The 16,082-nt window shown below is 46.4% G+C and overlaps 1 protein-coding gene across 2 annotated transcripts; it reads right to left on the bottom strand.

Moving 5' to 3' along the window:
* Window positions 1–3,296: 3,296 nt before the first annotated feature.
* SLC66A3 (solute carrier family 66 member 3) lies at window positions 3,297–15,476 on the bottom strand. 2 transcript variants are annotated; one of them, XM_082642059.1, is made up of 7 exons: window positions 15,211–15,476; window positions 12,404–12,486; window positions 12,259–12,328; window positions 9,755–9,812; window positions 6,932–7,052; window positions 6,155–6,196; window positions 3,297–4,448 (listed from the first exon to the last, which is right to left on the bottom strand). In XM_082642059.1, the coding sequence occupies exons 1-7, from the start codon at window positions 15,351–15,353 to the stop codon at window positions 4,357–4,359; spliced, it is 609 nt and encodes a 202-aa protein (XP_082498185.1). In that variant the 5' UTR covers window positions 15,354–15,476; the 3' UTR covers window positions 3,297–4,356. The 2 variants fall into 2 exon arrangements, with proteins under 2 accessions (XP_082498185.1, XP_082498186.1); XM_082642060.1 differs by lacking the exons at window positions 3,297–4,448; window positions 6,155–6,196; window positions 6,932–7,052; window positions 9,755–9,812 and adding an exon at window positions 9,838–11,354.
* Window positions 15,477–16,082: the final 606 nt, after the last annotated feature.

Below are 16,082 nucleotides of genomic sequence, written 5' to 3'. Positions count from 1 at the left end.
CAAGATTCAAAAATTATCTCAAATACAAAGAAAACTAAGACATACTGTAGATATATTTTAAATATTTAAATGTGATCCCTTAAACACACAACTGTGTATGGCAATATTTCAGTATTGGGTTAAGAAAACTGGTGACTGGGAAGAAGTTGCCTCAAAGGCACTTAACTTGATTTTTATTTTTTTAAATGCTGTTAAAGTTAACAGTTTATGCAGGACTATTCCTGCTTTATTTCTCATTATCCCAGAAAAGTGTATGTTTTATACTGCTACAGTGTACATCAGTAAGAATCAAGTTTAAAAAAATTATGTAGGGCTTCCCTGGTGGCGCAGTGTTTGAGAGTCCGCCTGCCGATTCAGGGGACGCGGGTTCATGCCCCGGTCCGGGAAGATCTCACGTGCCGCGGAGCGGCTGGGTCCGTGAGCCATGGCCGCTGAGCCTGCGCGTCCGGAGCCTGTGCTCCGCAACGTGAGAGGCCACAGCAGTGAGAGGCCCGTGTACCGCAAAAAAAAAAACCCAAAAAACAAAACAAACAAAAAAATTATGTAGTCTTTTATCAGTCTTTCTTTATATACATACACATACGCAGAGTTTGGTGTGATTGAAATACATCATCTAATATTTCTATGAAGGAAGTAGACATTTTTCATTGATTCCTTCTGGGATCAGTGTAGGGTGTTTAAAGAGTTAGATCCCCAATTATAGATACTATTGTGGAAATTGAAGAGTGGCCTTTGGCTACTGATGTATTGAAACTGAATCTTGTTATTACATTATCCAGGCTGCACTCTTTCATGCTGTCTGTGCTAAAACTAGATATGCATGCCATTTCCCTTGCAGGTATGTTCTGGTTTGGGGGCACAGCTCTTTCTTTTTTTTTTTTTTTAAGTAAGATTAAAAAATGAAAAATATATAAAATTTATATAGAATAAATATTTCCATTCATTAGACTTGTTAAAAGGAGACTGAATTAATATTTTATATAAAGATTTTGTTACACTATGGGAGGCTCTATCATATTATTCTGAATTGGAGAGTATATATATATATATATATTTTTAATAAACTTTATTAAGGTGAAATAATTTGAAGTTTACACATGAGTAATTGAAATATTTGAGTAAAAATGGCAAAAGTTTAAATTTTGAATGCTGTATATATTAAAGAATATGGAGAATCATGGTGTGATGCAACTATACGAGGAAAATTAATGTGAAGTTTTTTGGGGGGGGAAAAGATATCCTAAGGGGCAAAAAAAATCTCTCCATGAAGATTCTTCACATTATATGGTTTGACATAAGGATTTATAAGGTTGTTTGTTCAACTAATGGAAATGTGCTTAATAAAAAATTCTGACCTTGGGTAAGAATTTGCTTTATACCCTGTTGCTGGTTTCATGTACATACATGAGTGCATACACCCATCCAAATGCTCTCTTCCCAACACTCATTAAATATATGACATTGACTTGGTTTAACAGCCTGATTTTGTGCCAGCTTCTCTTTGTCTTGAGGCTCCAAAACTTCCAAGATAAATTTAAGACCAAAAGTTGCTTATTTCGTCACACCTTGATTTCTCCTAGAGCCATAAATACCTCCTTTTGAGAACTAAGAAGTAGTGAATACTGGGATTTTCTTAGTTGGATTTTTTTACTTTTGTGGGAATAGTGAGACAAAGTAGAAGGAACACTGATGCCAGGATTACTGTTGAGGATTACAGTGCGGTTTTGGAAAGTATTCATTAAAAACATGCTGTCTAGAAGCAGCATTTTAAAAATCTGTCTGAAAGTTTAAAATGCTCTGGAGCTAACTAAAGGATAAGTGTACCAATAAATCTAAAATAAAGGTTAGTGTTTTTAAAACTAACCTATGCTAGAGTTACACCATTCTGGCTCTGAAGGAGCTCCTTGATCCCAGTTTATGTGCAGATCCTCAAGAAGAAATACTCTAGGTTGCCAAACCACAATTTAAGAAGTTATGCTGCTGCTGTTAATCTATTCTTACAGGATTTGGGTGGTAAAATAGAGAAACTTGGACACTATATTACCCTATTGAAACATACTTTAACATGTTTTAAAAATCCGATGAAAGCAAGTCACTTCTGAGTTTCTCGGTCTCTGTTGACACTGCTACTGACTCACCGCTCCTCCCCTGGGATAAGATGTCAGTTTCCCTATATTGTGAAGATACCATAGCTGGTTTGTAAAGCACTTTGAAGATAAGCACTGTGTGACAGTGCTGAATATTATGCTTGGGGGGCCTCTCCTTGATTCCCTTCCCCATAGTAGTTTTGTTTGGAATTGTAATAAGTTATGAACTGCATGGTTTAGATAATCATGAATATTTGATCAGCTGTCCCCTTGAACAAAAATCATACCCCCTGATATTTTTTAATTTTGTTGCATCTTTGTAGTAATGTAATTGTATTTTATGCCTGCTTTTTATATTAAAAAATTAAATAAAAGAAATGAAGACATAAGCATTTTCATACTTTTCCTGTGAAATAGTCCTGGAATGCTGCAACCTTCTAAAATTTACCCCCCAAAATTACCTACCCTGAAAGATGGGTATAGCAAAGAAGTCTCAACTAAGGTTACCGACTTGGGAATCTTCAGCCCTATCATTTAATCTATGGAGAATACAAAATCGAATTTCAACTAGGCGTTTGTGTCTGATTTAATGTCAGTATTTTAAGGGGCATGCAAACTTGAGAATCTCATTTGAGTGTCAAGGGTAAGGAAAAGAGGCAGGGAGCCTGTTCTGTTAGGAATACTGTGCTGACAGGTGGTTTTCTAGAAAGCACTTTTTTGGGGGTCTTTTCTAGGATACTTGCTAACCATCTGATCTGGCACAGGTTATTCAGTCTGGGCTTCAGTGTTTTCATCTGTAAAATGGAGATTGTTCACTTAGAGGATTGTTGCGGGATTAAGTATGATGATGTGTATAGAATATCAGGTAGCTCTAATGTTTGTTCCTTTCCCTCCCAAAGGGGAGAAATGGAGAACTCTTCACCTAGGATAGTATGTCTTCTTTAAGGAGTTGCTTTAAGCATTGATAAATTATATCTAAATATGTTGGACTAAAAATCACATAATTTATACTAATGGTCAGATTATAGTTGCATATGAGAAAAGACTCTGATTTTTAAAACTACAGAGTGATTTATTATTTACTTTTAGATGCCATGTTTCTCTTCCTGCTGGTCCCAAGCAGTAGTTCTAAAAGGATTAACCACAGTTTACATTTTTTTAAAACTGCACTTTACATAGCCTAAAACTAATCACATTTAAACAATTGAGTTTTAAGACTCAGAAGAGTTCAAAATTAAGTTTATTTTACATAGGAAACAAACATTTTCTAGTAAGCATCATTTACTTACTGCATATAATAGAATGATGCCATTCAATTATTAGGGGAAAGAGTTCTTAAAATGTTAGAGTTTGATAAGCTTTTACAGGAAAACACAGTGTACAGTAATCTTAACATCATGTTCAGCGTATGATACTATAATGAGAATAAAATCCATAAGAATGGATTGGTAGACCTCAGCAATACCCTGCACTGCATATACTTTCAATAGGCAAAACCTGGTCGAGGTCAGCTGTATTTTGTACCAAATTCCAGTAATGGTATTGTGTAGGTGTGATCCTTTTAAACACGGCAGCATTGTGCTTGAATCATAAAGTATATTGGGATTGCCTCTTCGTGAGGAGAGACTGCAGGTACCCTTTGTTACGAATTACTTGAAGGCACAGTATGAAGTTAAAGGATTACTTTGGTATATGAATTCAAGCCAGTTAAATTTTTGCTTGCCTTCATATCCTTGCTTTAACCTAAGGAGGTATTATACGGTAATATGATACAATACGGCCATCCTGTTAGGTCTATATTACAATTAAACATTAGTCCCAGAAAGTGAACTCTGGTAATTTAGTACACTTCCACTTGAGCAAAATCCCACTCCATTCAGGTTTGTCTGTGTTGTGGGGAGGATTTATTTTTTAAAAGATTGTGAAAGCTGAGAAGTAGATGTAGTTAGCTCTTTGGAGGGAACTTAATCATGACTTTCAGAATAAGGGTCAACGCTGTCTCCTCAAAATGGGCTTCTTGGGAGGCTTCCGTCAATCACCAGCCTTCTCAGAACTGCAGACGTCTGAGCCCTACCTTAACCTAATGAAGTGGGGACAGGGATTTTAAAAATCGATGTTTTTAAACAACCGTTTAAGCGGGCTCTTCCAAGTCTAAAGTACCTTTGGCATCGTTGGCTAAATTTATAAAAGACCTGGTTTAGCAATGAGCTTTTTTTTCCTCTGGTTCAGTTATTCAAAATCCACTCTGTGTGTGGGGATAATATATCCGTCATTCAGACTTCACATCGGTCTTCCGGTAGTGAAGTATTGTAGCTGCTACCCATGTATTTAAGGCCAGCATGATCACAAAACGTATAAGAACTGAAATCAGTCAAAAAGAAGAAGTATGTGTTAAAAAAAATACTGTTTTCACATAAAACAAAATCACCTTCTCTAAGGAGAAGCCCACCTCCCGCCCCCCAGATGAAACAGAACTACGGATCATGTGGACTTTTGAACAACTTTGGGTCTAAATATTTCTGGAAAAATGATTTTCCTATCATGACTACCTTTGGTCACTTGGCCTGATTTCATGAATAATTTCATCCTAAATGCTTAATTTGGAGGAATCTGACTCTGGTTGGTAAATATTACAACTTTTTAAAACCCCGTTACTCATTTTTTAAGTCTTGAGGGTGATGGTGTCTCAGGACATTCCATGTTAATTAAGCAAAGGTGGTACACCACACTCAGTTAAGGTAATTGTGAAAAACTAGCCCAAACGTCAAAGCATGTTTTATATTGAGGTAACCATGAAAATGTGGCTCTTTCTTAAAAAGAGAAAAATAACCTTAGTGACTTGACAAACACTCTCCTGATAAATAAGGTTTATGAGATTTAATGTATCTTTGGGGTTGTAAAACACTTTTAAGATAGCTAAACTGTTTTTAAACGATTATTCTCAGATCTATTGATCGCTTTCAGGAATGGCTGTCACCTTAGATACAGAACAAATCACAATTAACATGAGGTTTGTTTTGTTGTTTAATTATGGTTTGCCTCTCCTTTCCAATCAGAGAATTCTTGAAGTCCTGTAGGGAAGACTCAGGTCTCTCTTTTCCCTTCCCCACTTGACCCAAGTTTATGCTTTGACCAGAACACTTTAACTCCTTCTCTCAGAGCTGATGGAAAGTATTTGAACCAAAGATAAAAGCCTCCGGGAAGGGACTAGCAAATGCACCCTGCTGTTCCGTAGCGATATTTCTCAGACAATGATTAGCTTATTTAAAAGGTCTACACACCAGGGACATATTTCTAGTCTTCATAGAATGGGTGACGCCACCTGTTTTAATCATTTTCCAAAAATTTATATCCTTAATTTGGGAGTTGAAAACTCAACCTAAGGAATTAACGAAACTCTCTTTAGGTTAACTCAGGTATATTTTATTTCCTCCACCACCACAGTATTCCCTTAAAAATAACAGAACAAGGACGTGGAGTCGAATGATTACGTCACTGCCTTTCCTGCTGCTTGTGGGCAATTCTCTGAGGCTCTGGACCATCTGGCCACTACCACCTCCTTCCCCCTCAGTCGACTCGCCCCCATGCTCTCACGCCAGCCCTACTGGTGCCCCCTCCATCCTCTTTGCTCATGACGTCCGCACATGCTGCTCCTTGTAGCAGGCTCTTCCCTCCTCCCGATCTCTCTCTTCTTCAGATTAATCTCCCCAGCTCCCTCCAACTAGGTCAGGTTCCCATGTTAGGTGCTCATCCTGTCCTACTCTTTCAAAAAATGTTTCACAATATTTTTCAACAGTTAATTGTGTGATTACTTCACTGTTCATTTCCACTGCTGGTGTGGAAGCTTCACAAAGATAGAATCTACTATCTTGTGCATATTCTATCCCAGGTACAGCAAGTAGCTGCTTAATACTATACATGGTGACTGATGAGGACCAGGAATATATTGTCGCTGGCCTCCAGTGGGGCTAACTGGCTCCGTTAAATCCTAAGACAATTTACAAATGAAGGAGGCACAGATGGCATAAAATTCAAAAAGGAAGTGGGCAGAAAAATATTTTGCTTACTTGTAAGATCACTGGTGGTCATTAAAGTTGTCATTACTCTTGCTGTAAAAGCAAAATTTCAGCAATAAATATCAACTTCTCAGACATTCTGGTATTTAGCTAATATCTTTCCGTTTTAAATGCAGGAATATATGCTAACTGGTCTTGAAAGATTTGGGTAGAAGAGAACCCTGGATGGAGAAAATGGTCCTTTAAGATACAGATGAAACATGAAGAAGTATAATTCAAATATCTAAAACTAGTAAATCTAATTAATGTAATAGCTCTGAATTTTTTAAATGTTCCTACCTAAATATAGCATGTATTCATTTTAGGTAGTTCCTGCAAGAATCCAAATGAACAGTGGAAATTCTAAAGTTGAGCCCAAACACTATGGCTCCAGAAACATTCCACTGCTGCAAATTATATTCATTCGCAAAAGCCAATGTGTGATTCTCATCTCTTTAATCTGTTACATCATAAACATTCACATTTTTAAAACAAGCTAGTGGATTCAATATAACCGAACTCATGATGCTTTTCAAACAACAAGAGAGGACTGTTAATATTAGGCCAGATTTTTGGAGAAAAGTGCTTTCACTTTTTTTTAGCAACTTGCAGAAAATGGAGAGTGGTGTGCATTAAATCAGCCTTGTAAATATGGATACAGTAGGAGGGTCTATCTGAATAGTTACTTGAAAAGGATTTAAGCTCAAGGGTCTATGACATAACGCTCTCCTCTGGGTAGACACCCCACACTGACAAAGGACACCCCACCAATTAGAGGCTTGTTCTTACCCGCACAGGTATATGAAGCAAGGCTCCATGTGAGCGCACTCAGGGCTCCCGAGTCCCTGCTTTCCCACAGGTACTGGAGCTGTGCAAACTTGCTGGCTGCACTGATGAAAGTACATAAATTCTGTTTGAAGATAAAACAGGAGAAAGTTAGGAGTTCCTTACTTTCACCAGAAACTAGATACTGAAAGAGCACCAGGTACTTAAAGCATTCTCTTTTTTTCTGGCTGCGTCGTGTGGCTTGCGGAAAAGTGCTGAGTCCTAACCACTGGACCACCAGGGAATTCCCTGAAATCGCTTTTGAAGCCAAATTTTCATGTCAAGTAATAACCAACTTGTACAAGGACAAAACCCAAGTTTCGTGATAAAGAATGGACGCAGCAGTGGGACATTTATGTGTAACCCACCAATTCCCCTGCTTAGTGAGTAACGGATGGGCAGCAGGTAGGTGGAAGCTGAGAGTAAGAAAGACTCTGCAATGGCTACAAAGGCTCGTCTGTCCCCACCTGCCGATAACAAATAGATGTATAGATATTATGGTGTTTGTAGAGCCTGGGGGGAACCATGCTGCTTTGCACTGACAGACTCATAAACTCAAAGCAGCAAGCTGGAGCGCATTGGCTCTGAGTTTCTGGCTGTTCTGATGAGCCGCGTGGTGAGGCTCCTGCCCTCTGCTCCCCAGCAAGGTAATAAGAGTATAGCGCCCTCCACCCTAAGCCGGGCCCAGGCTGCCGTTCACCAGGCTTTACATCAGCTGAAACACCCCGTCAACTGGTTTCCCATCTTTAGAATCATGAAGTGGGGCTTCCCTGGTGGCGCAGTGGTTGAGAGTCCGCCTGCCAATTCAGGGGACACAGGTTCGTGCCCTGGTCCGGGAAGATCCCACATGCCGCGGAGCGGCTAGGTCCGTGAGCCGTGGCCGCTGAGCCTGCGCGTCCGGAGCCTGTGCTCCACAACGGGAGAGGCCACAACAGTGAGAGGCCCGCGTAACGCAAAAAACAAACAAAAAAAATAGAATCATGAAGTGGTCTTGTTTGGGGGCATAACCAAGGCCTGCACAATCTTATGATACACATCCAACTGCAGGTTATTAGGTTTTCCCATAACACAGAGTCTAGTAGAGAACAGGATGGGAAAGGTGGAAGGGTGGTCAGGCTGTTGCGCCGGTCATTTTTTTTTTTTTTTTTTTTTTTGCGGTATGCGTGCCTCTCACTGTTGTGGCCTCTGCCATTGCGGAGCACAGGCTCCGGACGCGCAGGCTCAGCGGCCATGGCTCACGGGCCCAGCCGCTCCGCGGCATGTGGGATCTTCCCGGACCGGGACACGAACCCGTGTCCCCTGCATCGGCTGGCGGACTCTCAACCACTGCGCCACCAGGGAGGCCCACGCCGGTCATTTTTAAGTACTTTAATCATATCTTTGTGAATGAACTAAGAGGAGGTGATTTATCAATTTATCTAACCACAAAAGCACAGTGTAGGACTTCGGTGGAAACCATCTGTCGGTCTGAATTGGGACTCGCTCTTGAAAGCCATAGAACTGTAAACCTTCTATAACCTGGGTTTTTCATGAATTCAAACAGCTTCCCTCCCCTACAGGATCCTAGGGTTTGCTGCCCCGCGGGAGCTCTGAAACCCAAGCTCTTTCTCCTCTCTGGGGCTCCAGGACCCTCAAACCAGCCACCCTGTCCCGAGGCCCCAGTAGCTGCTGTCGAGTTGGCACCCAGGAAACACGTGTTGTGGACAGTCCCTGCTTGACAAGGGAAAAAGGAAACTACAGTTTATGAACTATTAGAGCACCACCGTGTGGTCAGAATAGAGCAGCCGCTGAGAAGGGAAGAGAAGAAACAGAAAAACCCGAAGCCTTCGGCCTTTGAACCTGATTCCTGACGAGCCTATAGCAGCATATTCCCGGGATGAGGTTCCTGGGGGTGAAGGAACATCACCCCCCAAACAACCAGACCTGCACCCACGTGACCACAGTGGCAGCTCCGAAGAGCCTAGAGATGACCTATTTGTAGGGCGGCCAGATTTAGCAAATGTACAGGACACCCAGTTAAATTTGAATTTCAAATCAATGACAAATAATTTTTTAGCACAAGTTTGTCCCATGTAATATTTGGGACATAATTATACTAAAAAATTATTCACTGTCAGTGCGGTAACCCTACTAATCTGCTTTCCATATGTCATGAGGTTGAGAGCCAAGTCCACTTTCCAGCTAGATGTTGGAGGGAGAATGGGTGGAAGTTCACAGGTCTGGGTGTGGCAGGCAGTGACCACCGATTCGTTCTGCTCCTTCTTTTCCCATTGGGTGGAAAAGTTCACGTCAGCCATCATTTGGTCAAATGCTTCCTGACCCACTGCCAGAATCCTATTCTCACAGCAGGGAATTTTTGGCCCTTAACCAAGGAAGGAAAAAGAGTATAGGGCTTACCCTTTTCCAAGGAAGAAAAAAAAGTGTGGAGGAGAAGTTAGAAAAACAATGAGTATGTGGCCCATATGTAATTATTTACCTGATAATAACCTGAAACTCTTTAATTTATGCTCAGTTCTTCATTCTACTACTACCTACCCGATCCCAATTCGGTTCTCTAGGGCCCCAAAAAAAGGGAAGTAAAAAAATTGTGCCGTACATTTAAGTGAGAATAATGTTTTTAATATTTGGATAGCACTGGGCTTTCATCCCACTATCCTTTGGTACAGCTGAAAAATGAGCAGGTTGAACATTTGATCTATAAAGTTTTTTGCAGGGCAGGTGGCGTGGAGAGAAGAAGTCGACAGACTGCTGTGAACACACTTTCTTCTCCAGGGGCGATTTACTCACCATGGCCAGATCTATGATCCACTTCTGCAGGGTGAGGAGGAACCAAGCAGACACACAGCTTACCACGTGCTAAGGGACACAGCAGCGGCTTGGCCGGCAGCTCCACTCCCCTCGCAACCCCGTGCGTGTGGAAACAAACCGAGACCAGAGAGGTTACACACCTAAGCTAAGTGTGGAACTGGGAACAGCTCTGCTAGACCTCGTCAGATTCGGAAAAGACAAAAATGATCCAAGTGAACACCTTCTAGGAGTTCAAAAGCACAGAAGCAGATTCTGGAAGAAAATTACAAAGAACCCTGTATTCTCAGACCGATCCTAGGGCTGGGAACGTCCCTGATGATTTTAACTGCCGGGTTAACTCCTGACCATGCAGACCTCTCCAACATAATGTCAACAGTGAAGCACTTAGGTTCAAACGATAAAGCAGGTGTCTTCTGCAAAACTGGTGTCACGTGAAGCTGTTTACGGATTTCTTCTTTCCCACTAACTCCAGTGTAAAAATGACACGGCTGGGGTGAGCAGTGCTAGAAGATGGGAGGAGTGATACCAGCTTTTCATCAAGCTCATTGATGCTGCAGGAAGGGAGCCCGGCTAGAGAAGCAGAAGCAAACACAGGGAGGTGGTGGCCAGGCCAGGGAGGGGACGGCCAGGAGCCTCTGCTGTGAGCTTGGGCAAGTCATTTTCCTTCTCTGGGCCTTGGTTTGCTTATCTGCAAAATGGACTTAACATTCCTTGCGCTATCTACCTCCTCATGGCTTTGTGGCACATCGTAGGGACCCAACAGGCAGCTGTGATTATAATTAATAACATTATTTAAATGAAGAGATTGAAATAGACAATGCCCTGTGCTCAAAGTCAGTAGAACTAGATACTAGTCTATGCGGATGGAATCTTGCTTTTTGAACACTCTCTAATTCAAGTCTTAAACTAGGGTTGCCCAATTTTGTACCATTGCACCTCATTCCATTTGTTCCAACTATACATTTTACAAAACTTCAGCGGTAGTAGCAGCAACTGAGACCCTAGAGATGACTCATTTGTAGGGTGGCCCGACTGGGCAAATGAAAATACAGGACACCAAGTTAAATTTGAATTTCAGATCAACAACAAACACTTTTTTAGCATAAGTATGTCCTGTGTAATATCTGGGACATACTATTACCTTAAAAAAAAGTGCATTGTTAGTATGGCTGCCCTGCTTATCGGCTCTCTGTGCGTCACAACGGGCAGAAAGAGGTCATAAAACCTCCTGCTGATACTACAGAGCTGCCATCAGTACCCAAGGTTTCTAATCTACAGCCTCACCATTTGCACAAAGATAAGCGGTTGCATTTTATTTAAATCACACAATGCTTTTCATTTCTTCAAAGTACTCTGTTTTCAAACACCTTTAACCAGCTGGGGCTGACCTCGAAGTGTTGAGGGGCAGTAGAGCCACACGATCCCTCTTTTTTGCAGAGGGAAACTGAGTCAGGGGGCTTACAACTCCATTGAACAGCAGAGGGTCAGGACTCAGTCCGCACCCAGCTTCCCTCTGCAGACAGGCTTTTAGCACGAGAGCCACCACGACCCTGCCGACTCCTCAGCTTGTCCTGTGCTCCTGGTATTTTCGTTCTGGAAACAACCCTAAAAGGTAGGCATTATGATCCCTCTTCACAGATGGGGCAACTGCAGCTTAGAGGCCAGTGCCCAAGGCCACCCCGATGGCAGTGGCACCGGGAGTTCCCACCACTCCACGCCCACCTCCTCACAAGCTCAGCGCAGAGGGGGCCTGGCCGTCCCCTCCCTCTTTCCTCCACCCTGAAGGCATAACAGCTCAGATCATTTCACAGATGTGGCAGGATTAACTGCCTGCCATTTAAAAGGCCTTCTTGGCCTTTGAAGGAGAGTGAAGTTCAACAAGAGAATAAAAGAGTTTGTACAAGCAGAGTGAAGACGGAAGCTGGCCCTCGTTCACAGAAGATGCTGAGTGATGTGAGCAGGGACAGGTCTGTGTGACTGACCAGAATCCACGGAGACCTTCCTAATGTCTTGACTTTCACTTTGAACCAGCCATCAGGAGCCCAGACCCACCAACAGGCAGTAAGAAGCCAAGCTGACCAGGTGTGTTAGTGGCAGCGTGTTACACGCCAGACATGCTCGTTATTACATGGGGACATTTTGGGGGAAGGAAGAAATCTCTCCCTTCCCCTAAAGAATACATTTGGACAATGTCGCTCTTAGCAGGAGTGCTTCTGCAGCTCAGCAGTGAGGTACTAAGCCTGCCTGGTGGGTCAGGGCACCATGGGGCTCCCTGGTCTCAGAGGGGTGGCCCCTGGGCAGGGACTGTTCTAGAGCATCTCTAGGCTGTGGAGATATTTGCTCAAATGGAATCTTGCATTGGGGATTTTTTTTTTTTTTTAGTTTAACCAAAAGAATATCTGGTAAAGGCCCCTGCTTAACAACATCCTATAGCAAGGAACACCCCCAGTTCCATCTCAGATTCTCAGATGCTGAAAGGATACAGGACGATGTATGGTGCTGCCCGTTTCACATCTCCCTTGAAATGGAAGACACACAGCAGGAGGATGAGATCTGGAAAAGAAAGGCTCCGAGTGAGAGGGAGGAGGGGCCCCGAGGGCCGCGGCTGGGTGCAGGGGGGTCGGTTACCTTGTGCGATGAGGATGGGGTACTCCAGGTAGGTCAGCAGCGGGTACTCGTAGTAACACTGGTACCGGAGAAAGACCAGGAACCTGGGGAGAGGGAGGGTGCGTCAGGCTTGGACCAACCTGACCCACAGCCGGGAGGCCTGGCCGCCACCCAGGAGCACAGGTTCATTTGCAAAACCCTAGAACTGGTGGCGGAGTCTGCAAATGTCAAGGAGGGAGGTACAGAATAAGAAGGATGAAATGTCCGTTTTTAATCATCTCCCCGATTTCCGAAGCGGGGTGCTGGTGTCTGTCAAGTCCCTTGGGTGGTCAGTTACAGACAAACTTTCTGAATTTTACAGAACCACTGACCGGGATGAGAAGAGACAGGGCTTTCTGGACCCGCGCCTGCCTGTCTCTAAGGCTGGGCTCTTCCGAGGCCCCAGGCAGGTCCCTCAAAAGGTCACACCCAAGAAGCCACACTGGCCGAGAAAGATATCTGAGGGGGGCTGAGAGCCATCCCTGGGTGGGGTTCCTGGGCAGGGCTTCTAAGTGACTGAGCACGTAGGGCCCAGCAGCGAGCTGGGGAGGCCATGTTTTGAAGACGAAGGACATCCCTAGATGAGTCTGGTGGCCTCCCAGAGTGCTGCCCAGGCTGGCGGTGGGGACAGATGGGACAACTCTTGAGTTCCTCAAGAAAATTCGAGCTCTGGAGAGGCTTCGGCGTGGAGGGGTGGGAGACACAGACCCCAGAGTCCCACTCCTCTCAGAAGAGGCCCCAGCTTCCTGCCTTCCCAGCTCACACCCTGGCCAGCCAACTCCCTCAGAATCCAAATGCCCTCACTGTCCCCTCAGGGTCTGTCTCCATCCCCGCACCCAGGCTGTGAGGACCCCTCAGGCCCCCTGCTCCCCCAGGGTGAGTCAGAACCTCCACAGACCACATGGACTTAATGGCTCACACCTTCCAAGCCAGGACGTGGTGTTAACAAAGCCCCACGCCCTCACCCAGGTGGCACTCAGGGTGACCCCAGCCAGCGCTTGCCCCTCCACCGCCTGCTGAGCCACCCTCCCGAGGCTGCCAGGCCTGGTCCGGCAGGCATCATCTGCTGAGTGTGGAGCCCTAAGTGGAGTGCAGACTCCAGGGCTAGGGTGCTGGGCTCACAATCCCCGGCTGTTACTAACCTCTGGGGCCTCAGCTCCCCCATCTGTGAAATGGGGACAACATGCTCTGTATCTGCACACACGGATGCTTTAAACATGTTACCTAAGGTCATGTCTTCTGCCTCTTTCTCTGGCCTCACTGCTTCCAGTCCAGCCTCCAGGCTTCTGATCACAAGACCCCTGCCTGGAGGGCCCCTTTCTCTACGTGGCTACCTCCTCTCCTGCCTGAGGACGCCAAGGTGGCTCCCCTCCTGGGGTGCAGATCAGGGCCTCCCCTGCCCCGAATGGGGAACTTCTCCTCCCAGTAATTATCTGTTTTCCTCAGAGAACTGGGGTGGCTCTGAGGCAGGATGTGCTTCCCCAAGGGGCCTGTGGCTCAAACACATCCTACGGTTGGCCCCTCATATGGGGGTGTCCCGGGTGGGACCCCGCAGGTCCAAGGGTGGCCCCTCACCCCTTGTGCCCTGGAGGTCCCCTGTTTCTCCCTCTCTCCCCCCTGCCTTCCTTCTGGCCCGGAGACCGGGGTCCACTGCCCCTCCGAGGAGTGCTTCCGCCGAGGACCGGCCCTCAGAGCCGCCGGAGGGTAACTGGGGTCCCCGGGCTGGCGAGGAGCAGAGAGGAGGGGGCCCGGCCTTGCAGGGCAAGGAGCTAGACCGCTGGCTTCACGTCTGCCCCACCAAGTCTTACAACTCTGCTTTTCACCGTTCAGGTCTTTATTTTTATTATTACTTTACTTATTTAGAAGAGTACTTTTTAATATTTTTTTAAAATGAGGTATATTTGACATACAAGATTATATTAGTTTCAGGTGTACAACATAAGGATTCAATATTTGTACATATTGTGAAATGATCACCACAGTAAGTCTAGTTAATATCCGTCACGTTCACGTTGTTAAATACTGGATCAGGGCACCCATTCCCGATTTTGATAGAAAACCCGGCTCTTGGAGCAGTCTCGGCTCCCGCTTTTCAAGCGCCAGTTAAAGCCCAAGTCCAGCTCAAGTCCCCCTCTCCCTCCAAAAAGCTCTACGTTCTGACACCCCGCGCCCCCCACACCCAATGGTGTAACTTTTTTTTTTTTTTTTTTTGCGGTACGCGGGCCTCTCACTGTTGGGGCCTCTCCCGTTGCGGAGCACAGGCTCTGGACGCGCAGGCTCAGCGGCCATGGCTCACGGGCCCAGCTGCTCCGCGGCATGCGGGATCTTCCCGGACCGGGGCACGAACCCGTGTCCCCTGCATCAGCAGGCGGACTCTCAACCACTGCGCCACCAGGGAAGCCTCAAAGGTGTAACTTTTAAAAGCCAGAGGGTCCAACCCCTCATTTTACAGGCGAGGAAACCGAGACCCGAGAACGGAGGAGGGGGTGGTGGGGGGTGGCTTTAGGGAGGATGCAGATGAGAGAGCCTCGACGTGCAAGCGGCCTTGCTCAAAGCTGGATGGTTAGTTTTGTCACTAATGGGCGGAGTGATGATTTCCTTGAGTGTCGGTTTTCTCATCCGTAAAATGGGCGTGCACCGTCTTTCGTTACCGCGCAAGGCTGGGGGAAGGAGCAAATTCGGAGGGGAAGTGAGAGGCCCGCGCTTTCGGCTCCGCTTCCCCCGCCCCTACTGTATTAGAGTCGAGGGTCTCCCGGGCTCCCGTCGGCTCCAGATCGCCCCGGCCTTACCCAGCCAGCTCCAGAAGTAGGCTCGGGAGGCTGATGCCCCGCGCGCTGCGCGCCCCCAGCACGGCGAAGATCTGTGGCAGCTTGAGCGTCGCGCACACGCCCAGCACGCTCCAGTTGCAGAACCACAGCAGCCGCGTCTCCATGGCGCCGGCGAGGCTGGGACCTCCGAGACTCAGCGGATCCGGCCGCCGCGCGAAGGGGAGCCGCTCAGCACTCGGCCGCCGGGCTCGCCCGGTCCTTCCGCTTTCCCTTGTCCCCTCTCCGGGCCGCCCAGTCGGGGTCCGCCCCTCCGCCCAGATCTCCGCCCCGAGCCCCGCCCAGGGCCCCCTCTCCCGCCCCTTTGTCCACGCGGCGCCGGTCTCTTCCCGAAGCCTCCCCAGGTCCGCCCCGTCCCCGCTGTCACTCCGCCCCTCCCCGCTAGCCCGGCCCATCCCCGGGAGCGCTCCGCCTGGAGCCGGTCCTCTCGGGTCCAGACGGTCGGGGTCCGCTCTTCTTCCCTCCCAGTCGTCCGTCCCCCCACCTCGCCCCGACCCCTCCCCAGGCCCTCTCCCTCCGCCCCGGGGTCCGCCTCTTGCCCGAGAGGCAGGTCAACGCTGGCCTTTGCGTGATCTGACCGCTGCTGATTCACTTTTCCGTGTTAAACCAACTCGTGCAGTTCTGAGCCTGCGGGCGACGTCTCCCGCTTTCCCACGGGTTGGATGGGCAGAAAGTGAACCGCAGGAGGGCAAAGGGGCACCCCTCACGGGGGCATGGGCCATTTTGTTGGGATTTTTCACTCCTGAAAAGTCTTTTCCTTTGTTTTTCTCACTAAGCATTTCAGAGGTAAAAACTTAAAACGACCCAACTTAGTTTCTGTGCGTCCTCCTGGATTT

The sequence above is a fragment of the Mesoplodon mirus genome (genome assembly GCF_964341445.2).
Source record: "Mesoplodon mirus genome assembly, chromosome: 14".
Classification (NCBI taxonomy): Eukaryota; Metazoa; Chordata; class Mammalia; order Artiodactyla; family Ziphiidae; genus Mesoplodon; species Mesoplodon mirus.
Note: the sequence above shows the minus strand (reverse complement) of the source record. Positions and strands in the feature narration are given on the sequence as shown.

What these genes read in the sequence shown, in the direction of transcription:
- SLC66A3 (XM_082642059.1), bottom strand. Translation starts at nt 15,353, where the DNA reads ATGGAGACGCGGCTGCTGTGGTTCTGCAACTGGAGCGTGCTGGGCGTG. An exon ending in GCAGCACCATACATCGTCCT is followed by an intron (nt 9,813 to 12,258) that starts GTATCCTTTCAG and finishes GCACGTGGTAAG; the next exon opens with CTGTGTGTCTGCTTGGTTCC. An exon ending in TGCTTCATATACCTGTGCGG is followed by an intron (nt 6,197 to 6,931) that starts GTAAGAACAAGC and finishes TTGCTTTTACAG; the next exon opens with CAAGAGTAATGACAACTTTA.